The following is a 25,732-nucleotide window of genomic DNA, read 5'->3' as shown; positions in this document are numbered from 1 at the left end:
AGGCACACTGCCCATACTGCCAAAAGTACCAATGGTCTTATATAATAATATTCTAATTTTCTGAAAGACAGATTTTTGGGTTTTCATTGGCTGTAAGCCATACTCATCAACAATAAAAGAGATAATCGCTTAATATAGATTACTATGTGTGTAAGATATCTATATAATATATGAGTTTCACTAAATAAAGTAACTTTTCAATGATGTTCTATTTTTTAAGTAGCATATAGCATGATTGCAGTGTGGAGACTTTTGTCAAAATGCCTTACAACACTGAATCAATTTCCGAAACTACGCTAACACTTCACAATTCCTTTGAACAGACACTATTATTTAAAAGCCCAAGAATGCCACACCTTTCACGTCCATGGTGAGTGTATGTAAACTTGCGACCATAACTGTGTGTGTGTGTGTGAGAGAGAGAGAGAGAGAGAGAGAGAGAGAGAGAGAGAGAGAGAGAGAGAGAGAGAGAGAGAGATAAATGCAAAAAAAAAAAAGTCTTCGGCGACTAAAGAGTTAAAACACTTGCTCTCATGCCGCGCGGTGCATTGTGGGGCCGTGGATGATTCACAATGGCGGCGAAACCGAAGCGCTGGAAAGTTTTGTGCTGGAGTTTTCTGTCCGCAGCGCTTCTCTCAGTCCGCGCTCTCACCGCCGCCGCCGCCGAGCTGACATGGGACGAGAACGGATACGTGATCTACTGTCCGTGCATGGGTAAAAAACGCCAGTAGATAATACAGGAATTTGTTTGAGCAACAGTCCTAGAGCTCTCCGGATAAGCGGAGGGGGGTTAAAAACAGTAACTTAACTGCTTACAGCTGTAGCTGTTTAATATGAGAGTTATCCGTTTCTAAAGGAAATGGACACGAAAATAACTCTGAAATGTTTACTTTTTGAACCTCAGCGTGTTGTTCAGTCTGCTTTTTAGTCTCTACTCAGGGTTTTTACCGAGACCACCACCAGGTGTATTGACAGTATAAAATGAGAAAAAAAACTCGTAGAACTTGAATTTTGACTTCTACTAACGGAAACGCCTTCAACCGTCTACAACGTTTCTACAACAGAGCCCTCAAGCTTGCACTGGTGTTGGTGTGGTGTAACAGTTAGTGGATAACACTACTACCTGCCAGTGAGCTACATTGTGGGTGACTGATGTTTAATTCACGCTCAGGGTGAAATATGCTACCTTACAAACATAAACAGTCCATAACACAACACTACATTTGCCCAGCTCTGTAACGTTAACAAGTATAACCTTGTAAGTCGCTCTGAATAAGAGTGTCCGGTAGTTAAATGCCGTAAATATAAACACGTTGTCACAAACGTTCTCATAACCTCATCATTATTCTAATCATAGACGACTTCGAAAAGACCCTGAAAAGACTCTTTATAGACCAAAGTCTGTCACCCTCTCACATCTGAAGACTAGTTACAGACTTTTTACTCACAGACTAAGACTGCGGATCTTGCAGGGTCACTATTTGCAAGACTGCAACTATTTCTGAGATTATTTCTCATTATGTTCCCCCCACCTTTTTTTTAAAGCTACAACCAAGCATGAGCAGAGCTTGTGGGGGGGACCACTTTATGTGGTGTTTGGAAACTGGACTGCTGTAGAAATGTCATATGCTTGCTTTCATTTTATACTGACTATTTCTTTAAGTTAGAACATGCCACTTGCAGATCAAATGATTGGGGTCATTAGACACAAACAGTTTTATTGTTTTATGTATGATCCATTTTAACTGAAAATTCACACTGTTGTAGAAAGCCAGCTTGGCCAGCTCAGAGGAATTAAACTAGTCAGTCAGTTAACTGTTGACCGATATGGGGTATGTTCAGGTTTGTATGTTTCTGCATTCAGCATTTTGACTTTGATCATCACACTGGTTGAATTCTTTAAGTAGCATGTCAGACTGTATTTGTTGGAAAGTCTGGTCAAACAATTGGTCAAGCAAGATCAAATTTGCCAGTAGACCAGCATATTTTTTATTATTATTAAATAACAGCTGACCATCTGAAACCAGCTATCAATAAAGCAGGGACATTTTTTCAGCATGGAAACATTCAGATAAACTGTTTTGTCAGGTGACTGACCATTTGTCAACTCCGTTTGTCATTTGTTGTTTTTCCATCATCTTTCACTGCAGGTCGCTTTGGAAATCAGGCGGACCACTTTCTAGGCTCACTGGCCTTTGCCAAAGCACTCAACCGGACCCTGGCAGTTCCTCCATGGATTGTATACCGGCATAACGTACAGCCGTACACAAATGTAAGCCACTGCGTTTTTATTTGATTTTGCTGTTTATCTTGTAGGGCTGTGTACTGGCAAGAAATTTAAGAAGTAATACATGTCACTAGGCAATATATTGTGACTGCATCAGATTTTCGAAAAACTGTCATAGTATAAAATAAAAGGAAAAGGAAAAAAAAAAAAAAATTATGGAAATATAATAGTGGGGTCTAATGGGGGGAAAAAAAAATCAATACTTCGATATATTAGTATATTGTTACACCCATATTATCTTGTCTTTGTTTAAACATTATAATTCTCAGTCAGCTGCTTGATACCTCTGTTTAACTACAACAGCTCAGAATTCCTGTGTTTCCATACATTGATGTATAATGTTTTAATATGTAAATTATAGTGTTCCATTAATTCAGTGTAGCTTTGGTGGAGAAGTTTATTACCGTGTATTTAACAGTTTTTCCGTCCCTCCGGCAACAGGTGCATGTCCCGTACAGTGAGTATTTCCAGCTGGAGCCACTTAAGCAGTACCACCGCGTGGTGAGTCTGGAGGATTTCATGGATCATCTGGCCCCTACGCACTGGCCCCCGGGCCAGAGGGCTGCATACTGCTTCGAATCGGCTGTTCAGAGGAGTTCCGACAAAAAGAGCTGCCCTATGAAGGTAGATAAGGGGGTTTGGTGGGAAACATGTTATACACTCTCAAGGGGAGATGCTACAAAATCGTGGTTGAAGGGGTACTTTGTAAATAACTGGAATGGTACCCTTAAATGTCTATTTTAATTCAGAAAACACAATTGAAACAGTTAAATAGTACAACTACGTAGTACAACAATAAGTACAAGTATGCTTATTTGCCTTTAAGGTACACAGTTGAATGGTACATTTACATTGGCACTACCTTTGTGAACTAAAATACATGTATTTTAGTCCTGTATAAACATATAAAATCTGATTTTTTTGAGTCAATTTTATATTTGGTCCAATTTTTTATGTATTTGTGGGCATGCAACATAAATAAATATAAATGGTCAGTTTGGATTTTATTCATCATTTTGCCCATACGCATGCACCAGTGAATTTTGACTCCCTGCCAGAATGACTTCCTAAAGTGTGTGCATGCATGTCTCGCAGCAGTGTTCCCACTATTTCTATTTCTGTTCATTAATATTATGTTTCACATACAAACAGAAGAATATCACTTTAAATATAAACAATTAAATTGAATATATTGATCTTTTTTTGCTTTGGACATAAGAAAGGCATATTTTGTGCATGTTTATTGGGTGCCCACAAAAGCTTGATTAGGCTAATTACATAGAACACCCAGATTAGTGTTTATGGGGATTTAATGGCTTTAATGACATCTGGTGTACAAACATGTTTGATGGTTCCATTAGTGAAACACTGCCATCTACAGGCACTTTAAGTGAATTACATGCTAAAGCTGTGCTGATTTGTGTGCAGGATGGGAATCCGTTTGGTCCATTCTGGGACCACTTTGGAGTGGACTTTGACCGCTCTGTCCCATTTGGTGGACTCTCTTTTAACTCCTACTATATTCCACACTGGATAAAAAGGTATAATTCTGATAAAGCCTAATAATAAATTAGGAATTAATCAGTGACTCGAAAACTGCATCTAAAACAAAGCATTTTCATACCCTTTTGATAATCGTGTTTAACTAAATATCAAATCAAAATTTCCCAATTCCCTGGTGCCTCAGGTTTCCAGCAGCAGATCACCCAGTGTTGGCTATGCCTGGAGCTCCAGCTCAGTTCCCTGTGCTGGAGGAGCATTTGGGTCTGCAGCGCTATGTAGTATGGGCTGAGAAGATTGTGGAGGATGGAGAAAAACACATCACCACACTGCTGCCTAGACCTTTTGTGGGAATTCACCTCCGGATTGGATCTGATTGGGTAAGCAACTGACTCTTAGCAAAAATTCTTTTCCTGTCGTAAAGTTGCTTTGTTCATCTATCTCTGTAATACTGTGTAAGCAAAAATAAACCTTATGAACATTAAAACAAAAAAAAATATGTAATCAGTCACAGCTGGTGAAAAAATGGCAGGAATGACATCATTATTACAACTCCTAGTAAAAGCTTGAATTTAGTCTGTTTTTTTTGAAGATCATTTTCAAAACCACATAAACAAGTCTTGGATATAAGACCCAAGCTCAGTTTCTCAACCACTTCAGAGCATAATAAAATATAAAATCTTGAACTGTAGAGAGTGTTGTGTGTGATGCATTAAGAGGGCAACGTTTGGGAACCACTGCCATAAGCTGTAAGCATTTGATAACATAACATGCTATGCTAATTTCAAGCTAATTAGTGTCTAAAATGGCATATGAAAAATACATGTGAAAATTTGTGTTTTTCTTTTGCCTGTTTTTTTTATTAAAATTAATTGTCTGCGCTTTATCGGTTTCGAATTTATATTTCTCTATTTAAATATCACATTAGAGACAAACCCAGCTAACCAAAAGTTTATTTTTTCCATATTTCATTCTATGTCCTCCAGCAAAATGCCTGTAAGTTACTGCAGACTGGGGAGGCGGGCCCTCACTTCATGGCCTCGCCGCAGTGTGTGGGTCATGACCGCCAAACTGCTCTACCACTCACCTTCACCATGTGTCTTCCTGACCTGACGGAAATCCTGCGCGCTCTCAAGCTCTGGGTTGAAAAAACGCAGGCGCAGTCCGTTTACATCGCCACTGACTCTGAGTCCCACAGTGCTGAGATTGAGAAACATTTCAAGGGAAAGGTGATTGAGCTTCATAATGACATGATTTATTTATTAATAAAGTTTCTTGATCATTTATTGTTCCTGGTAACCTTTATCTTCTTTCTGAACAGCATTGCAGTCAAACACTTCCTTTTAGGTGCAGCTGTTAATGGGTGCATAAAGTAAAAATCATATCGGAATCTGTGCCTGTATTGACATTAGTTACACTAGTTAACTAAAAACTGTTTAACCCTTTGTTGCATTAAAAATAATTGTAGTTGAGTAGAAATGACCTGGTTTGTTTACTCTAGTATCTGTTCAAAGTGATTAAGTCATTAATCATAGTGCTGGTAGACTTTATTATGCTTGGAGTTGGATATCATGGACATGTTCACATGTAACTAGAGCTTTAAACTCACCCTTTTTTCCTTTTATTCTCTTTTTTCTTCTTTGACCTTAGGTAAAGGTGGTCAGCCTTCAGCCAGATGTAGCGCAACTTGACCTGTACATCCTGGGTCAAGCCGATCACTTCATAGGGAATTGCGTTTCATCTTTCTCAGCTTTTGTAAAGAGGGAAAGAGATGTCCATGGCAAGCCATCCTCTTTCTTTGGGATGGACTATCCTGGAAAAAAGAAGAGAAAAGAGGAGCTTTAGAGCGTCTTGGACTGATTTAGTTTTTGACTGTGAAAACTTAAGTATCTGGAAATCTCAGGTGATCGGTTTGTGTTTACAGAAGAGTACGGTTCTGCTTGTTTTTTTTAAAGGATGTTGATGTAATGTTTAATAAGGGTAGATAGCACTAGGATTACGTGGGATGAATTTTTCGACTAGAGAGTTTTCAAACCGAATCACTCATTTTTTTTGTTTAGGTAAAAATGCAGAGTATCAGAGTAACACTTACCTTTTTACTTTTGCACATTGACCATTATTTTCTAGAAACACCTACTCTATATGTGCAGTTCATACATATGTAGTTACTGAATCATCATGGCTTATCTTGTTTGTTCCCGATTAATCATCTTCTTTCCATCATTAATGCAAAAGGACTGTCCGCAAAACAGCAATAAAGCAGTAGTATTATACAGTTTTTATTAGCACTTCTATTTTATTTGTTTCTCGTTCTGTCAGTCATATGCACATTACTGTCCAGCTTCTGTGTGGACATGTTTTCATGGTGTTTAAATTCGCAAAATACTGAATAACTTGTTATCCGCCGGTATTGTTAATAATGGTAACCTGGGTAATGCTAGCAATGATAACCTTAGATATAAAAAAGGTGGGGCATATTTTGGATTTGATGAAGTTGTGATTTGTTGTGTTGTGAGTAACACAAAAAAAACATTAAAATCTGATTTGAGCATCCAGACTAAGATACAGCTATACAAAGCTGATTTTTAATAGCAATTCAAACCACCTCCAAATGATTTGGTTCAGATTAGCAAAAACAGGATTTTTAGTGGTTTTTGGCTGTTTAGACGATCAAAAATCAACTATGATACAGTCTAGATTTGCTGCGTTCACAACAGCCAAGCTGTTAAGAGGATTGTTCACACTGTTATTTGCAGTTATTTGCATTTTGTGTTCGTGATATGACGAATGCCTTTGCGTGGGTTGCAAATACTCACTTAAGATGTCTACATCAGTAGCAAACTCTTCTTGGATTAATGATGCAAAAGACACACAGTGTTCAGACTGAGACATATCTGTACAAATTTGATTGTAACTGCATTTCAAGCCACATACAAATGTGATTTGCTAAATTGTATGTGTTTTTAGCTATCATTCTGGATACAATCTTCTAAAATCTGATTTGTAGTTTAAACATAGACTTAGATTAGCTGTTTCTGAGAAAGTAGCCAGTGAATGTAGGTGTACATACCAGTATATTGAAAAGCGTTCATGCTGATATACTGTGGCCAGTATATCAGCATACATACATGTCCTATATTCTGTTTTTAGCATGCTAGGCACTTTAGCAGGAGCTCCGATGTCTCGTCTGATGAGTTATGAATGCTGCTAGTCTACAGTGGTACCAGAGGTTCTTTTACTGTAATACTTATAGTAATATATAATATTCATGAGGTCAGAAAAATACATTTCTGAACTAATTGATTGGCTTTAACAACACAATGACTAAATGGTAAAGGTACTACTTTGTAAGTGAGAAGTGAGTATCCTTACACACTGTAAGTGATTCACCATAGGGCTGCAGTAAATGATCCTGTGGATGCTAATTATAGTAGAGTTGGGCGTTCTAAATTAGTCTGTCAGTTTGTGTTCATTAAAATGAACTTGTGTACACTGTAGAAAAGGTCGTTAAGGGCTTGTGGTCTTAAAGGTCTGCTGCAGATTAAGCACTTCCTTTAGTACAGATGCTTTTATTATGCCATATACTGTCACTTGTTTCTTTTTCTTTTTTTTTTTTACTGTGACAACCTACAAGCATTACTACTACTACTATTATTTTGTAGGTTGAGTTCAATACCTTTAAACACATCATTCCACATATCATTAAATTGTCAAGAAAAGAGATTCACTTGTGTGTGTTTTTGTTCTAGTGATAAATGGAAGATTTTGTTAATTTTATTTTCATGCAACTTTAAAACATCTGCTTTGCTGCAGCCTGCTTTGAGGAATAGACTTGTGTATTCAATATGGAATGTATTTCTAAACGACTTTTAAACGACTCCACAAACAGCACCACAAACATGGTTGGAAATATAGACTCTGGAGGTGAGATCACTTTTAAATGTTTTGAATGATTTATAAATTATAACTCCAGTTGTAAAAAGGGCTATATTAAAATGTTCTTTATTTAATTCAAGCTTTACAAATACACTGTATTGCCAAATGTATTGCTCGTCTGCCTTAGCACACAAATGATCTTGAATAAGACGGTGACCCACCCATCCGACCCACCTCTTTCCACAATGTTTAGAGGTGTGTTTGTGGGGGATTTTTTTTAACTATTCTTCCAAAAGCACATTTGTGAGGACATTGATATTCGACGAGAAGGCATGGCCTGTAGTCTCCACTGTAATTCATCCCAAAGGTGTTTTGTCAGGTTAAGGTTAGGACAGTGAAAGCCAGTCAAGTTCTTCCACACCAATGTTGTTCATTGGTGTCTTCATGGACCTTGCTTTGTGCTTGGTAATGTAAGGTTTGGATGCAACTACTCAGCCATGGAACCCTATTTCATGGAGCCCTTTTGTCTAAAACTGTTCTTGAGCAGATCTGGAGGCCACATTATGTTTTTAAGGTGTGTAGCAATTGACTGGTGAAAGTTGGTGACCTCTGCGTGACCTCAACATTCGCTAACCCTGCTCCGTCATTTTAAGTGGCCTTACCTGTTTGTGTCTGTCATTCCCAGGCCCCCAGCTTTCCCCTTCCAAAACGTGCCACCGGAAGTGTGCTGCTAAGGGATGAGAGGACCATTTGAGCAAAGCTATCCATTCACTTCCATTCATTTCGGGGTGTCTTTGAACCAATAATAAATGTATTTCCAAGCCGTTTTTGATTATGACCCGTGTTCTTTTCTACAAAGAACGGATTTTCTGCCATTTGATCCATAAGATTAATAATCTGTTCATAGCTTTAGAAAATAACATTTTTATACAACTATGCTAACGATGACGTAAAAAGACAGCGACCCAAAATACCGCGCTGTAATGTTTGGAGAAGTTGCTCCTCTTAATTTAAAAGTACAGAGCTGATTGAATGAGAGCAGGGTCAAAGTAACCTCTTATTATGCAAATATAATGCTACTACTATCAGTTAATACATTGTAGATAGTAAGATAGTAGTAAATAGATGTAAGATAGACTATGAGAATTATAATGTAGAGATATAACTGTAATTTATATTACACATTTATTATTCTTATTACTGAGTTTCTAAATCCTTGTTATATAGATAAACTATGAATATTCTTCAGTAAATTCGTGGACTGATATTGGCTATCAGTAATTCTAGTTTTTATCTGCTGTTTTTTCAATAAAAGCCCCATTATGGGACGGAATGGAGCTTTTCTCACTGTGGAGTAAATAGTTCTGTGCAGCTCCTATAAACAGTACGGTTGTTTGCACGGCACGCGGAAGATTCGCGTCATGCTGGCGCCTGCGCAGTCTCTCACTTTCCCGGTTAACGCCCCACGAGAAGCCGATCAGGAAGTGACACGATTGGCCTCACCTGGCTCCGTTGAAATCAGCGGGATGGCTTGGTCCAGTTAATATATACTGTCAATGGTCATTCCCAGTTGCTTCCATCCATCCATCATCATCTGACGGAAGGCAGGATACACCCTGCAAAGGCCGCCAATCCGTTCCAGGGCAGACAGACAGACACTCGCACACACACCTGCTAATTTCTAACACACATAATCCACCTAAACCATCTTTGCACTGTGGGAGGAAACCCACAAAGACACAGTGAGAACGTGCAAACTCTAAAAAAGAAAGGCCCCGGTGACCCTAGTGGGGAATTGAACCCAGGCCTTATTGCTGTGAGGACACAGCTCTTCCCACTGTGAAACCCCCAATCACTTCCACTTTCTTATAAGATCACTGACAGTTGACTGTGGACCCATTCTTTCACTAATGTTTGTAGAAACAGTCTGCATGGCTTGTTGCTTGGTTTTATACAACTGTGGCCATGCAAGTGACTGGAACACCTGAATTCAATGATTTTGATGGAAGAGTAAATACTTTAAGCAATATATTGTACATTTCGTGTCTCCTAAATGTGGAATACTGGCCCTTTAACGGTAGCAGACCGTGAAGCGGTTGTATTTGTAATGTGGAGCAGCTCTGCCCAGCCTACTCTATCAGAGTGAAACAACAGCTCCCTCCCTCACAGTGTGATCTGGGGTCCAGCAGGAGAGGCAGAAATGGCTGCCGGAGAGGGAGCGCTGAGACACGGGTGAGCCCACAGCTTAGCTCCGGGTGTTTATGTATGCCCTGTTTCCCCCAAGACTGCGGGGAAGCGAGCGGTGCTTATTTTGGAAAGTCACTGTCGGCTTTAGGAATAAACAGTAACCTTATCTGGCTGCTTTTAGCCTAGCTAGCTTAGCCCTGTTAGCCGCGGGGGTCGTAAAAGGAGTGTTTGGCGTTGCTAGGCCGCTCGCGCGGGGTTGCTGAGGAGCGCCCGTGTTCTGTCGAGTTGTGCTACCCATAGAAATGGGCTTCTCAACACCAGTGCGCATGCGCGGAACAATTTATTTGAGTTATTGTAGTTTCTGTGTTTAATGGGGGTTCTACTCAATTGTACTTGGGTGCATTCAACAAACTGAGCCATCTGTCTTTGTCATTTGTTGTCTGAGTTTTACAAATGTGTAAATGGCAGTTAATTATAATAATAAAAGTAATTAGTGAGCAACAAAAAACGGGTTATAATCACCCATATTAACATTAACTTACCTGCATCCTAATATATTCATTCAGACTTTTCAAATACCCTGCCGAAAATTCTTTTTATAAGAATGGTGCTTTTTATGGCATTTTTTTACGTTAAAATATACACTAGGGAAGCACGGTTTGACAGGGTAGCACAACTCGACACAACACTGCTTTGATTGAGCCGGTTTGAGCCGCCGGTATGTGTCTGTCTCTGATTTATACCCCAAACAGTCGACAGTCTTTAGTTAATTACGCTGAAATAGTACGAGTTTAACGACATTTCTGTCACAGAATGAAATATAACAGTGGAGAGGGTGAGGATGTCACCGTTATAAAGTATCGTACTAGTTGTAAATTGGCTATGGTTAGGTGTTAGCTAGCTAGCATTAGCTTACAAAATGCTGTTTAGCTAGCTAGCGCTGTTTATCTGCTTTCCATGGTTAACGTTATGTGCGTTGGCTAGCTAACGCTAACTAACTAATTTGGCAAAGCCGCACCGTTGTTTGCTTTATTTGTTTGCTGGCAAAGTGATACAGTCTCAGTAACGTTAGCTAACGTTAGCTAGCTAGCTATGCTAACTGTCAAATATTTTATTAGCTAGCTGCACATTACAGTTTCAGACAGGTAGCTAGCTAATTAAGTTAATTAGTTAGCTAGTTAGCTAACCTAGCTGTCCCACAGCTAACATAAGCTGCCATTCTTCAACATTATCAAGTTGTTGACCATGTCAGCCACTGAAAAAGGCTGTTTGGCTAGGTTAAGCTAATTAGTTAGCTAGCAAACATTGTCCTGGTTAGTCACATCGAGTTTTTCTGAATGGCCAAGCATGATAACCCAGTTAAATTAGCTAGCTTATGTTAGGTTGCGACTTCAAATAACGTTAGACTTAACGTTAATTCTCGTCTGCATGACCGAAACAGTTACTCCACTCTAATCGTTAGCTATTAACGGTTTTATGTGTTTGTGTGAAGCTCCAAATGTATTGCTGGTAAAGTAATAAAATATCTAAAATGTCAGCTAGGTTAGCTAACTGCACCTTACAGTTTTAGTTAAGTAACCTAACCGTAGTGAGTGTAAGGATATCACCGTTTTAAAGTATCCTACCGGTGTTAGATGTCTTGGCTAAGGTTAGGCTAGCGCTGTTTATCTGCCTTCCATCGTTAACGTGTGCTGGCTAATTTGCCAAAGCTGTATCGTTGGCTGTTTAGCTATGAGTTTGAAGCTCCAAATGTTTGCTGACAAAGTGATAAAATCTCTAGTTATAAACGCGAGTTAGCTAACTAGCTAGCTATGTTAACTGTCAAATATTTTATTAGCTGCACACGTAGCTAGCCTATAAAGTTAATTACGTTAGTTGGCTCACACCTAACATAAGCTTGCATTGGTCATCATTGTTAACCTAAGTTTTTGACAATGTTAGCCACTAGAAAAGGCTGGTTAAGCTGTCCATACACTACACGTTTTTGAAAAGACTCTGAAAGACCTTTCATAGACCTTTAATCGGACACCCTCCCACATCTAAAGACTAGTCACACACTTTTTAATCACAGACTAAGATTTATCAAAGACTGGGGATCACTATTTGCAAGACTACAGCTGGATTTTTACTAATATAATGCCTCTGGTGGAGTTTACATGCAATACATATTACATATTAAGTTACAAATAATGTGTATATCTAAACTGTGATTTATCAGAGACTCACAACTTTTGACCCCATCAGCAGTGTATTTTTCAGACACACTGTTAGTTCTTGATATTGTTTTAATAGAATACATTTTGTGTTCAACTCTGCCTATACGCTTTTCCCCCTTTTTTGCTACAACCTTGTATAGCAAAGAATCACAGTTTCTCTACTATACATTTGCCTTTGTTTTAGATAGAATTAATGCAATGAAGAACATAATTCTTGCAAAATGTGTATTTATTTAACTTGTTTGTATCAAAAATAACACTGCACAAGAAGACAAAGTAGTGCACAACAAAATAACAGATTTTAAATTGCTACCTGTGTTTAAAATATAAGGCATATTAACTGCAAAATATGTTCTTTTTCAAATCGTTTGTAAACATTCATGTAAAATATATTCTTGTCTTCCGGCTTCCCATAGTTCTCATATTGGTTGTCTATTTGTGTGAGCCAAGTCTCAAGACTAACGAAAATATTGATTTTATCTGAACGTCAGGACGAGAAAAAGACTGACTAAAACCCACGTAAACACAACATTGAGTGCAAATGGAGGAGATGCTGTAAACAATGTTTTGACCAAGAAAACCAAACAACTTACTGGTCCTCCTGTTTTTTTAATTGCAGTCCAGATGCAAGAGTAGAAGTGTAAAATATTTTTCACAGACGTCCCCCTGAGAAACTAATCCCCTCTTGATAGGTCTTTACTTACTTACTTTAATGTCATGAACTATAAATTCATGCATACCGTTTCCAGTCCCTTTTTTTCTCTAATGCTTGGCTACACTGTAAATGAGCATCATTAAGATTGATTAATTGATAAACTCAAGTTCAAGAGCTCTAGATTGGATTTTAGGTTAACACATTTATTGGCATCAACTATTCAGTGTGATATATCATATGCAGTAGCTTATATTAGATTTTCAGACTATTGTCAAAGCTATTTCAGGCTGCTTTGTTGTGTGCATTATGCAAGAACAGCTGTCATTTGTAATCTCTTTTTTTTGCAGGCTCTGATGCTGGCAGTGTTATCACTGTGAAAAAATAGTGCTATTACAGAAACAGAAGCCAGCACATACGGCACTACACAAGTCTGAGCCATCATGTCCAAAAGCAAGAGCTCAGAGGCGGTGAAGGTCGTGGTGCGTTGTCGCCCCATGAACGAAAAGGAGCGTGCTGCCAACTTTGAGAGGGTGGTCTCTGTGGACGTAAAGCTAGGCCAGGTCGCTGTACGTAATCCCAAAGGTGCTTCCTCCCACGAGCACCCCAAAGTGTTCACCTTTGACTCGGTCTATGACTGGAATTCAAAGCAGATTGACCTCTATGACGAAACATTCAGGCCTCTAGTGGACTCTGTTTTGCTGGGCTTTAATGGCACCATCTTTGCTTACGGACAGACTGGCACTGGGAAGACATACACTATGGAAGGTGTGCGCAACGACCCTGAAAGGAGAGGAGTCATCCCCAATTCTTTTGAACACATTTTCACACACATCTCTCGCTCACAGAACCAACAGTACCTGGTCAGGGCATCTTATTTGGAGATCTACCAAGAAGAGATTAGGGACCTGTTATCCAAAGACCAGTCACGTCGCTTGGAGTTGAAGGAACGGCCTGACACAGGTGTTTACGTCAAAGATCTTTCTTCGTTTGTCACTAAAAGTGTTCGAGAGATCGAGCATGTTATGAATGTAGGTAACCAGAACCGCTCGGTTGGGGCTACCAACATGAACGAGCACAGTTCTCGATCTCATGCCATATTTGTCATCACTATCGAGTGCAGTGAGCTCGGACCAGACGGGGAGAATCACATTCGTGTGGGAAAACTCAACTTGGTTGACCTGGCTGGAAGTGAGAGGCAGACCAAGACAGGAGCTCAGGGTGAACGGTTAAAGGAGGCAACTAAGATCAACCTTTCCCTCTCTGCTTTGGGTAATGTTATTTCTGCACTAGTGGATGGAAGAAGTACCCACATTCCATACCGAGACTCTAAACTCACTCGACTGCTGCAGGACTCCCTTGGAGGTAATGCCAGAACAGTCATGGTGGCCAACATCGGACCAGCCTCCTACAATGTAGAGGAAACACTTACTACATTGCGGTACTCCAATCGCGCCAAAAACATCAAGAACAAACCCCGTATTAACGAAGACCCGAAAGACGCCCTTCTGCGGGAGTTCCAGGAGGAGATTGCCCGCCTGAAGGAACAGCTGGAGAAACGCTCTGGGAAGAAGAAGAGGAAAAGGAGGAGGAGAAGGGTTGGCGAGGAAGGAGAAGAACTGGATGATGATGTGGAGGAGGGTGATGACGATGATGAAGACGATGAAGAAGAAGATGTGGTAGATGGGGATAAGAACATCACAGATTATTGGCGTGAGCAGCAGGAGAAGCTGGAGAGGGAGAGGAAGGCCATCATGGAGGACCACAGCCTGGTGGCAGAGGAGAAACAGCGACTGCTCAGGGAAAAAGAGAGAAAGATGGATGATTTGCGCCGAGAAAAAGAAGCATCAGAAATGCTCTCGGCCAAAGTCAAGGTAGGCAGATCACACATTTACACATTAATGGTCTAAATTACACTGTAGGTAGTAGACGGTCTTCTTGTGTAAGACCCTGACCACAGATCTGGATATATTTGTAAAAAGTGGGGGTGTTTTATTTTTACATTACATTACATTACATTTCATTTGGCAGACGCTTTTGTCCAAAGCGACTTACAATAATGAAGTACAAAAGTAATAGGAATTAAGATAATCCGTTTTTTTAGGGCTTAAAGGAGGTCGAAGGGAAATAAAGGGATAGAGAAGTGAAGTAGGGGAGGAAGGAAATGGGGTTAGAAGTAGTTAGTGTGTTAGAGATGTTAGGAGAGTAAGTGCTCTTTGAAGAGCTCTGTCTTCAAAGAGTGTTTTTTATTTCAAATATATAATGATCTACTTGGATTTATAATCTGATTTGTAATTTCCTGACTTATGTAGTGCACTACATAGGGATTAATGTGTTATTTGGGATTAAACCTGTGGTCTTCCTTCTTGGTTCTTTCACGTCTTTCTTTGATATACCAACATTCCATATAGGGCTAGAATTCTCATGCAAGCCTTTTCATTCCTGTGTGCATGGAAATATTTACAAAAGCGATAGGGGGAATATCTTATTTCTCAAAAACAACACGATACATGTGGATAGTGTCAAAACATGTGGACATTACTCTCTGTTAACTGCTTTCATGCTATCCTTACTCCAAGGCTATGGAGAGCAAGCTGCTGGTTGGAGGAAAGAACATTGTTGACCACACTAATGAGCAGCAGAGGATTCTGGAGCTGAAGAGGCAAGAGATAGCAGAACAGGTAAAACATTTATGAAAGAGATCCAGTATGAATGCATTATGCTTAAGCAAAGCTGTGTTTGCACTTTTTCAAGGTTGCAGAAAATGGCACTGGTTATTTGAGCTATGTTAGTGTTTTGATATGGGTCTATTTTAGGAAACTTGGTTTTAGGTTTATGAAATAAAAGCTTATCGAAATATCTGGTCTCCTTTCTGTAAATGGCAGTGGAAGCATTTAGGACTTATTCTTCAGCGATGATGATCATTTTCAGCAATAAAAGTTAAATAGCTGCAGCTTAATTTTGCATTAAGTTTGCTTTTGAGTCAAATGCTCCAAGAACCAATAAATACAGTAAATGCTAACTTTGAAATCTACAAGTAAACATTATTTATAGTATTTTATATTACACTGGACAAGTGCATGCACAATTTTGTTACTGTACACACTAGAACATGTCCTCTTTTGAGATGTGCACTTGTTTGTGTATAACAGAAAAGACGTGAGCGGGAGATGCAGCAGGAGATGGACTGTCGTGATGAAGAGACACTTGAGCTGAAGGAGACGTACAGCTCTCTTCAACAAGAAGTCGACATTAAGACCAAGAAGCTGAAAAAGGTACTGCATTGTGTGCATGTTTTTTTTTCTCCCTAATGGAGGTTAGTGTGACCTAATTATCAAATGCTTCTCAAGATGGTGATTAATAGTAATACATTGAATGTAGCTTCCTCTTTCACTCTCTTTACAGTTAGGAAGTGGACTTCCTGTTTTAAGCAAGCTATAAATGACACACTTTTCCACATGACTATTGGGAGATTACAGGAATTTATTTTTTATTTTTTAATGACACCATGCAGTATTATACAGTTCTTGCAGGTTTTTTTCCTGCCTGATTCTCTAAAGTTACATGGTGTGGTTAGTAGTAGTAAGGATACATTCCAATTGCGTTCTAATTACTAATACTAACTAGTTTTTTAGTATGAATTATAGATAAAACTATATAAAGCAAAAATTCTCAATACATACTCATTCTACCACTCTACTGGTCATACCACAATGCAAAATAAAAAGGGAGGAGCTACTCACATCTGGAACAATACTAGTGACATTTGTAGTGCCATTAGTGGCATATGCAGTGGCATATGTTGGTATAGCAGTTATTTTTGTTTCCTTTTAGTATAATACTGGTTAGTACATTATTTTTTGTGTAACAACCTGCCAAACTCTCTCTATTTAGATGAGTATAAGTATATACCTTATTGTAGAGTGTTAGTGTGTAGTATGCAACAGACACTCTTACTGTTACTGGCACAAAACACGTTGGCATGTTTCCCTTTCTGAAATGGCTGACACTAAATTAGTAAGCAGTTAGAATGTGGCCAATGATACATGTGTAAGTATTGCTGATGTGCATCTGTTAAAAGCAGCTCAGTCCTGCGTATCCTCACTGCTGCCTAAGTGTTTTTTCGCTGGCACCGTCAAATATCAGATTAAACAAGATCCAGTGTGTGTGTGTGCAGTTTTATTTTTAGCTCCAACCTCAGCTCTTCCAAATCATTTGTTTGAGGCCAACTGTCCCAGAAACTCTGTGTTCCCCCTTCCCGTTTATACATGATTAGGCTTGAGTCATTTAGGTCCGCCTGGCTGAGCATGTGTATGCTACTTGTACTGCTATTGCTATGGTGATTATCATCTCTCTCTTTTTTTTCCCTCTCTCTCGCTCTCTCTTTCTCTGTCTCTCAGCTCTTCGCTAAGCTACAAGCTGTGAAGGCAGAGATTCATGATGTCCAGGAGGACCACATAAAGGAAAGACAGGAGCTGGAGCAGACGCAGAACGAACTGACCCGAGAACTGAAACTAAAGTTAGTATGATCACTTCTTGAATCGTTCTCAGATCTTGATGTAATTTGCATGGTTTCTCCTGACCTTATGTTAGTGCTGACCTTTTCCTATTAGCTGTAGCTTTTATCTAAATGTGCTTTGTCCTGTGTACCATCACTAGTCAGCCCACAATCCATTATCTGCATGTATCCTACCCACATTGGCATTTTAAAAGCCTGCACACACACACAAAAAAACCTATTGATGTATTTCCACAAGAATCTCATAAGCTCTGCTGCTGTTACTGTTCGTGTGTGTGTGTACACATGCAGTGTTTGTACTTTCCAGTCAAGTAACATAATACAGTAAGATGATAAATCATGCACTTAACAACTGGGGCTCATTTCCTTCCCCTTTACTCTACACTCCCACTCACTTACCTTTAACCATGCTGGTACCCTCCTCTTCCAAACAGTTATGTTGCTGTGACTATGATGTAATCAAAAACATTTATAGTAAAGAGTGATGGTGCATATAGATGGTGTCTTGAAAACTGACCAGCTGATATTAAACAAGGGGAATCTGACGTACTGCTGGTTATTTAGAAGGAAAACCTTAAAATGAAAATCTGCAGCAGCACTTTGCAGATGAGATTGGAACCCCCTGGTTTACATGATAAAGCATATAGTCTAAGAATCCAGCACTACCAGTGCTGATACTCCACTACAGGCACTTCAAACACAGCTTTGCAGGATCAGAAATGACCTTAATTAGCAGCACAGTATGCTTGCCAGGCTGTCCCTGCAGGGTGCTTGTGTTGACCTTTATTTTCTGGGTCCTTTCCACCAGGCATTTAATCATCGAAAACTTTATTCCACTGGAGGAGAAGAATAAGATCGTCATGAGGGCCACCTTCGACGAGGAGGATGACAACTGGAAGATGAGACCCATTACTCGCATTCAAGAGTAAGTAAAAACTAATTTTATATTTGCACATTGGCACAGCTGGGTTAGCAGAAGTCAGCAAAAGATATGATGCTTTTGTGTTCTTCTTGGTACAGTGGCTCAGTTCTCACTCAATGATATTTTTGTCCCTCCGTCTCTCAGCGATCAGCAGATGATGACGAGGCCGGTATCTGCAGTAGGCTACAGGAGGCCACTGAGTCAGCATGCCCGCATGTCCATGATGATGCGGCCTGATGCCAGATACAGGGTGCGTACACCACTCCATACACCACTGGGATGCAGCAGACCTATGGTGATGTCAGTCCTGATTCAGACTGCTAATTAAAAGCATGCCGTCATTCACAAAAAGTGCTGCCTATTAGAAGATCCAAGCACGATATATTGGAAAGAAAATGTATTTATTGATTATCAATCTTATTATAATAATTATTATTTAATTGACGGGCATAGTGTTGAAAATGAAAATCTAATTTTATGATGTTATAAATTTAGTGCATTACAGTTTAAAACCTATTTTCTGTAGATAAACAGAAAACTTTGCCTTTTTAGTAAAATACATTATTCAACTTTCTAAATTGTAAAGAAATACTCAGAACAAGTAGTTCGTTATTATTTTTAATTTAAAGTTTTTTGCTTTAATTCACCCCATTCATAGGGGACTCACTTGCAGGCTCCCCCTAGTCATTTCATGATATTACAGGGGGAATAGAAAGTGGTCAGACTCTCCATAAACGGCTCTGGTAATGCAGGGGGTGTGTTTTGGACCTGTGGTTTCTTTCTTTCTCCGTACGGTAATTCCATTGGCAGTATGTAGCCGCTGCTTCTGACTCTCAGTCGCCGACTGGGTCAGATATCTAGCATGCTAAAAATTTGCCAGGAGTCTGCTATTGATCAGTCGGTGGCGGCTTAATAGTTTACACTACATGACTGAGCGAGCCCTGAGAGATCCCGGATTTGCATTTGAGCAGAGTTTTTGTCGGCAACTGAAAAACTGGGCTAAAATCGTGTGTGTGAACCTGGCATTATTATTCTGTCCATCAAACTCTCTGTTTGGTTGTTGCACCTCAAACCACAAACTTCTGTATTTTACTTACTAGTCTAACAGGTGGCTTTATGTTGATGTGTCTTAGGGATGTAACAAAACCATAAATTTGATAGTCGGGACCAATTCTGATAAAAAAAAAAAAAAGATAAAATATATTTTATAATGCGCATATACTTTAATGCAAAAGACAAAATATTTATTTTACAATTTTTTTGTCATGTAGACTTTAAGTATGTAAAACAAACAAACCAATTGATTGGAATCAGATAAGCACTGACCTGGTTCCACATGTCATGTCCAGCATTGACATATTACCATGAAGCGCCATCTAGTGATCACTATATGCTAGTAACAGCTTCCTTGTTTAAGGCCCTAGTCTTTTGGAAATCTCAGCATCAGCATTGACCTAAACAAGTGTGGGAGCACTTTGTTCATTGTAACATACTTTTCATTTTCCCTTTCCATCAGGCCGAGAATATCTTGATGCTGGAGCTGGACCTGCCCTCCCGCACCACTAAAGAGTATGAGGAACCTGTGATCGCTCCTAAGGTGGCAGCAGCATTAGAAGATGCTCTGAGAGAAGAGGATGAGATCCAGGTAGACGCCTCTGGCCTCTATACTGGCTTGGCCTCCAGTCCAGGTTTGGGCCTTGGCGCTGCAGTTGGGGGCTTCTCCAAGAAGCCAAAGTCAGGGTGAGAACCCCTCCTCCCTTTACTTCCTGCTCCTTCTCCTCGTTCTGCTTCTCTTGGTTCTGCTTGACTCACTTTGCCCTCTGCAATGCGCTTAATACAGTGTTTCTTCTATGTGTATGCTTCAGAGTTTTTATGAAAGGTCATGAGTTTACAGTTGCAAAACTCTCTGAAGGGCTTTTGATTTTACATTTGGGAGAAAAAAAAGGTTGATTTAAATGTTAACTTTAATTTACATGAGTTTTACCTTTGAAAATAACATTTGCCATGTAGTGTAGAGCCTGTCACGCACTGGAACTGACACAGCGCATCTCCACTGTTTAAATCCTCAGTGCACCACAATGTAGTGCACAGCATTTTGAGAGTACTACATTAAATGAAAGCAAGACAACAGAAAGCTACGGAAAACAAACAGATGCTTAGGCTAAGTTACCTCAGCTAAAGTTATTATCCTAGCTAGAGGTCAGTAAAATTTTAGATTATTAGATGCATCTCACCTCAAATGTGGACGATTCTAAATGATTCACAAAAGCCTATTAACATGTACACATTTTATGTAACGGGCACACACTTAGTATGATTCCATGCTCAATAATTTATTCATCAAACAATGATCAGCAACATAAAAACCAGCTCCATAAATATATTAAACTGGACAGCCATAACATTATAATCACCTTATTGTTTCTGCTTTCCTGGTAGCTGGTTTTAATATTACCCTAACAACATTAAACCTAGATTTTTGCATTACTCATTTGAGTAATTGAAATAACTATGCTTTTTAGTAAATAGAAATATAGTGTCTAAAATTAAACTATTAATTAACCTATTAAATATCAGGATTATTTGTGAATCCTTACAGATGCTGTAATCTAAAAGTACCAGGTAGACATGCAATTAGAAAAAAAGTAAATTCTATACAGAAGAAAAAGATGCATCTCAGACTGAAAAGAAATTGATTTGGAGGTGCCTAGAGTTTCCCACCCCTAATCCTAGCCCTGTACAGCTAATATCAAATTCAAAGCAGGATTAGTAATGCTAAAAACTTTATTTAATTGGAGTTTAATTTGAATTTGGAGAATGAGGGCCTGCCACTGCTGAATTAAATCCTAGAAGAAACACTGTAATGCATGGCAGATTATTTATTTTCTTATTTTTATCATTTAATTTAACCTGTTTGAGTTTTCCTCTTTTTAAATAACCTCATTATTTTCTTATCTTTTCTTTTTTTTTTTACTACCCCAACCTTCCCTTCTTTTTCACAGCCATCCCAAAACAGGCAAGAAGGTGAGCACCCCCACTTCAGCCCACAGCCCCTCGTCCACCTCGGGATCCCCTTTGTACCCACAGTCTCGTGGCCTTGTGCCTAAATGACACCTCCTACTAATCCCCACTCCACGTCAAGTCCCTTAATTCTCCTGGACAGGTACAAACAAACTCTGCGACTCTGCCACAGATGAACAGATGAGCCTAACGAAGATGTAAATATCTGTCTGGAAGTTCCGGAAGATGAGAGGAAAGTGAGAGGAAATGCTATACTTTTCTCTCCTTGTCTGATTCTAGTATGAGACCAGTTCCATAATGCTGGTGGACGCGATTAGGACCACTTTCGTTGTGATGCACAAACATGCCGCTTGCTGGTTTAAAACACTTAAAAGAAAAGACACTAAACGAAACAACAAACAGCAGAAGCTTTCCTGAGTTCAACTGACAAAGGAGCGGATTGTGTTTGTGTGGGACTAACTTGTCTTTAGATGTAAGTAGCTGTTTCATTCAGAGCACAATATAAGTTACATTTATTTAATTTTAATGCATAGTCTTATTAATTAGCTGAGAACATCCACGTTCTTGGTGTACTGTGGCACGGAGTTTGAATTCCATGGCTTAGGCCTTTACTTGAGCTATAGCTGCAGGTTTCGGATTTGTGCGTTTGTGCTGTTTACATGTGTGTGAGAGAGAGTTAAAGACCACAGTTAAACCTGGGTTGGCAATACATCGATATGTTAATGGGTCACACTGTGTGGTGGTATGTGTGGTTGTAGGTGCGAATGCTCACAGATGTTAGGTCATATATAGTTATGTTTTTTTTTATATATATATAATTGTAGGATTTAACAAATTAAAACTTGTAAAAACTCTCTCACATAAAGAAGGTCTCAATAGCTGGGGCCGAGCGTTCTTGCTCGCTCGTCTCCACCCGTGCGCTGTAGTGTTAACCTGTGAGCAAGAGAGCAAAGATGTTAGCTCATGGGTCCAGTAATCCAGTGGCTCCTCAGCCCTTCCTTCTCTGTGTACCTCTAACACTATAATACAGTGGTCAAGAGAATACGGGGCATAAAAAAAGCTTCTGGATCGGATCAATGTGTCTAATCAGAGCTGTAACATGTAGATGCTGTTCTCTTTGGTCACCCAATTAGGAAAGACAGGAGTGGGGAGGTTTTTACAGGTCAACACATAACCAAAACATCAGGGGTTCCAAGGTGCCTTACTTACTATTCCCTTTTTACTTGTAAAAAAAGGAAGACCGGAGGGTGTTTTGCTGTTCCTCTCCATGTTTAAGAGCAAAGGTGGGCAGCTGGGGCCAAATTCCAGCACAGTTTGCTGATTTCTCTGCTCAAACAGACTCATAATAAACCTGACAAATTAACAGATTATCTGAATTAGGTTTGCTTAAGCAGGAAAATCACTAAATTGTGCAGGAATCTGGCCATACCAGGAGCAGAATTGCCCACCCCTGGTTAAGAATGTGTCCCTTGGAATGAACTGATTGTTGCAAACTCATACAATTGAATCCAAGCCCCTAGATAATTGAGCCAGCAGGGGATCATAAGGGCTGACTATCCACTGCTGTTTAGAAACATCACTGTGCTTTTCGGAACCTTTGGAAACATCTGTAGATTGGGACTCTGTTATCTTAGAACAGCATTCTCTCTATATATATATCAATGGCACACAAAAACCCTATCTCCATTTTTGTGTTCATCTGGCAATTTTTATGTTTCATAATAAATTGAAGAAAGGTTTTTTCCTTCTCCTGTAAAGTTGTAATTTTTGTGTTAGCAAGGTTTTTGTGTGGCACTGACTATATATATTATAAAAAAAGTTAACACTGCTGCGTTTGTTTGACATAATCTGTCTTCTGCATCTGTATTGTGTCATCGATTATAATGAAAAATAACTTTTTGTGTGCATTTTCCTGTACTTGAAAAAAGAGCAAAAATATTTACATAACATGTTTACACCTGGTACTTCATGCATCTCGAATATCGGGATTATTTCTAGATCAAGGCCAAACCACGTAGAAACACAAGTGTAAACACACCCAAAACAAATTTAAAACACAGAAATCTCATGTGGTTTGAGAAGTATTTAAAAATACAATCTGGTAGCAGTGTAAACACACCTGTCTCTTCCAAGGCTGTGTTCACATTACAAGCCGCAAACAACAATTCAGTTCATTCAACAATGTTTGCTCAGATAGTGTTTGACTATTCACATTCATGTCTTATGCTCACAAATTGAAATCTCATCTAGAACCAAATTTCAAAGGTAATGTGAATTGCAGCCCAATTGCAAACAAAGTTTCCCATTTAATCCCACGTAATTGGATTTCAAAGACACATTTTGTAAATGCATGTGACTCAAATCACAATCCAGATACTAATCACATAAAGACCCTGTTTACACCTGGTCAATTCATGTGTTGAATATCAGGATTACGACTGCAAGACCAGGACACATGAACAATATTTTTTGGACATTATATTGTCCCAGAAATTATTGTGATAAACAATATTATGGTCATCAAGACTATTTTATGTCAAGAATGCAATAATAATTAAATAGCAGACTAAAGCAATGACACCCTTTTAAAGCACACTAAAGAGTTTGAATTATTAGAAATATTTAGTTATTGGAATTGGAATATAAAAATGTTTATTACATAATGCAACTTGAAACAGTAAGCAACATCAAAGTCAGCAAAATTATTGGGGTCATGTTTATATATCGTACAATAAGTCGAGAATGTAACAATTATAACTGGCCTATCCATATTTGTTCCCACATATTTGACTACCAGGTGTAAATGCATGCATCTTAATTTTCATTAGAATACAATCCAAAGTTTTTTTTGTGCCAATGTGCTGGACCGGGATTAAGCTTAGTTGTTCAATTAAATATGGCTTGGAGTCGTTTATGTGTGTTGTGCTCTTTTCTAAGTACAGGGAAATGCAGTCAAATCGCAGAGAACTCTAAACAGAGGTCCTTGAATCCAGTTTCCAAACATTGAATATGTATTTCTTGGTAGGTATGACTTGATACATAGCCAGTCCAGGACTAGAAACTGGATTTAAGTTCCACATATCCTTCAGTATAGAAGACTGCTCTAAAAATGACAGTGTTGACACTGGTCTCCTGTATAAGATCATGATGCTGGTACTCCAGAACTGGGCTTAGAAAACACTTAATGTAAATGTGATTCTGAACTAATAATCAAACCGGTGATATTCCCCAAACTTCCTACCTTACCAACAAGGGTAATTCCATTGCTTGCTGCTACTGTCGGGTTTGATTAACCCCCTCCTACTTCTCCCCCCATGACATATATTTACACACACATATATATATATGGAGATATGTCAGTAAATAATTCTGCTATACTGTGGAAGTAAAAGGCAAAATACTAAAAGATGAATGCAGTCATATAGCAACATTTATAACGCTAACTTATTACTTATTGCTGTACTGAACTTGTTTGTTTTATATTCAAGCAGCTGTAGATACTTTTTTATGGTTGTTTCCTTCAGTGTAGAATGTATTGTTTATTTTGTTTATTTTTCGTGTGTATTATTTGTATTATTTAATGTTCTGCACAATTATAATTTTGCATACAAGATTTTTTTTTAAAGATTATTTTCCAAGATCGCGATCTGTGGTGTTTCCCGAATGGCTTGAGATTTTATTTCTAAAATTGGTGCGCCATAACCTGTGGCGATAAAGGCTATGAAGTTTCCTGATGTCGGAAATTAATGGATGGCTTGTCCAGGCTGTGCTGAACTTCACCATGTCACCCCTGTTCCTGTTGAACAAGTTGCAGAACTAAAATTTGTTGTGAAATCTGATGGAAGTGGTGATAAATGTATGTCCTCTCAGTGTAATGCCTGTTACACTGCTCTATATAGTCATATCCACTGAACCAAAACCTGCTTTTTTGTGTTGCTTGTTTTCATACAACCATAAAAGAAGAGAATTGTTCCACATTAATGCACTAATTTTTGTTTGTTTGTTTTTTTTTGTTTCATGTTTTAAAACCCAAATGTATGATTGTGTGTGTATGTAGTATTGGCCTGTCTGAGAATACAGGACTCTTAAGACGTCTTTTACCTGTTGGATTTTTGTTTCTTTAATTAAAGAATGATTACTATAGTTTATAGTTTGTTAAATTTTGAATCATTTTAAAAGTGTTCTTCCACTAAAATCCACTTTTTCTTGTGCTTTTCGAAATACAATAGGTCTCTTTGAGTTGAATATGCATGCTGCACATGAAACTCTTCCTTAACCTCCACTGTCTGCAGGAACAAATTCTGAACAGTTCTGTTTACACTAGATAAAAGTAAAAAGTATTTTTGCTATCTAGACCTGGACTACCCACCTCTGTGTGTTTACATAGGTTTTACATAGAATCTCCGGTAGATTTTATGGTTTATAAAGGGTGCTTTCACACCTGTCACAAAGGTCTTTGGTGCGCTCCCTAAACTGCGGTGTGAAAACAAAAATAAGCGGACCAAATATATACAATGTAGCAAACACATGAACCACAGTCCGGACTTTCATG

The 25,732-nt window shown here is 38.8% G+C and overlaps 2 protein-coding genes across 4 annotated transcripts; both read left to right on the top strand.

The window, feature by feature from the left end:
• The first annotated feature begins 540 nt into the window (after positions 1–540).
• On the top strand, positions 541–7,510 carry pofut1 (protein O-fucosyltransferase 1). The gene is made up of 7 exons (XM_007250774.4): positions 541–714; positions 2,151–2,272; positions 2,729–2,911; positions 3,716–3,828; positions 3,975–4,167; positions 4,774–5,016; positions 5,438–7,510. The coding sequence occupies exons 1-7, from the start codon at positions 573–575 to the stop codon at positions 5,630–5,632; spliced, it is 1,191 nt and encodes a 396-aa protein (XP_007250836.2). The 5' UTR covers positions 541–572; the 3' UTR covers positions 5,633–7,510.
• A 2,276-nt stretch (positions 7,511–9,786) lies between these two features.
• Positions 9,787–25,318, top strand: kif3b (kinesin family member 3B). 3 transcript variants are annotated; one of them, XM_007250772.4, is made up of 9 exons: positions 9,787–9,895; positions 13,069–14,592; positions 15,298–15,399; positions 15,871–15,993; positions 17,119–17,237; positions 18,046–18,162; positions 18,304–18,409; positions 19,676–19,899; positions 21,162–25,318. In XM_007250772.4, the coding sequence occupies exons 2-9, from the start codon at positions 13,162–13,164 to the stop codon at positions 21,268–21,270; spliced, it is 2,331 nt and encodes a 776-aa protein (XP_007250834.1). In that variant the 5' UTR covers positions 9,787–9,895; positions 13,069–13,161; the 3' UTR covers positions 21,271–25,318. The 3 variants fall into 3 exon arrangements, with proteins under 3 accessions (XP_007250834.1, XP_022533059.1, XP_049342306.1); XM_022677338.2 differs by lacking the exon at positions 9,787–9,895 and adding an exon at positions 10,534–10,568; XM_049486349.1 differs by lacking the exon at positions 9,787–9,895 and adding an exon at positions 10,580–10,685.
• The last annotated feature ends 414 nt before the right edge of the window (positions 25,319–25,732 follow it).

This window comes from Astyanax mexicanus, chromosome 13, assembly GCF_023375975.1.
Source record: "Astyanax mexicanus isolate ESR-SI-001 chromosome 13, AstMex3_surface, whole genome shotgun sequence".
NCBI lineage: Eukaryota > Metazoa > Chordata > Actinopteri > Characiformes > Acestrorhamphidae > Astyanax > Astyanax mexicanus.
Note: the sequence above shows the minus strand (reverse complement) of the source record. Positions and strands in the feature narration are given on the sequence as shown.

Coding starts and splice junctions, on each gene's coding strand:
- pofut1 (XM_007250774.4), top strand. CDS start 573: ATGGCGGCGAAACCGAAGCGCTGGAAAGTTTTGTGCTGGAGTTTTCTG. Junction 715..2,150: donor GATCTACTGTCCGTGCATGG/GTAAAAAACGCC, acceptor CTTTCACTGCAG/GTCGCTTTGGAAATCAGGCG. Junction 3,829..3,974: donor ATTCCACACTGGATAAAAAG/GTATAATTCTGA, acceptor CTGGTGCCTCAG/GTTTCCAGCAGCAGATCACC.
- kif3b (XM_007250772.4), top strand. CDS start 13,162: ATGTCCAAAAGCAAGAGCTCAGAGGCGGTGAAGGTCGTGGTGCGTTGT. Junction 14,593..15,297: donor TGCTCTCGGCCAAAGTCAAG/GTAGGCAGATCA, acceptor CCTTACTCCAAG/GCTATGGAGAGCAAGCTGCT. Junction 15,400..15,870: donor GGCAAGAGATAGCAGAACAG/GTAAAACATTTA, acceptor TGTGTATAACAG/AAAAGACGTGAGCGGGAGAT.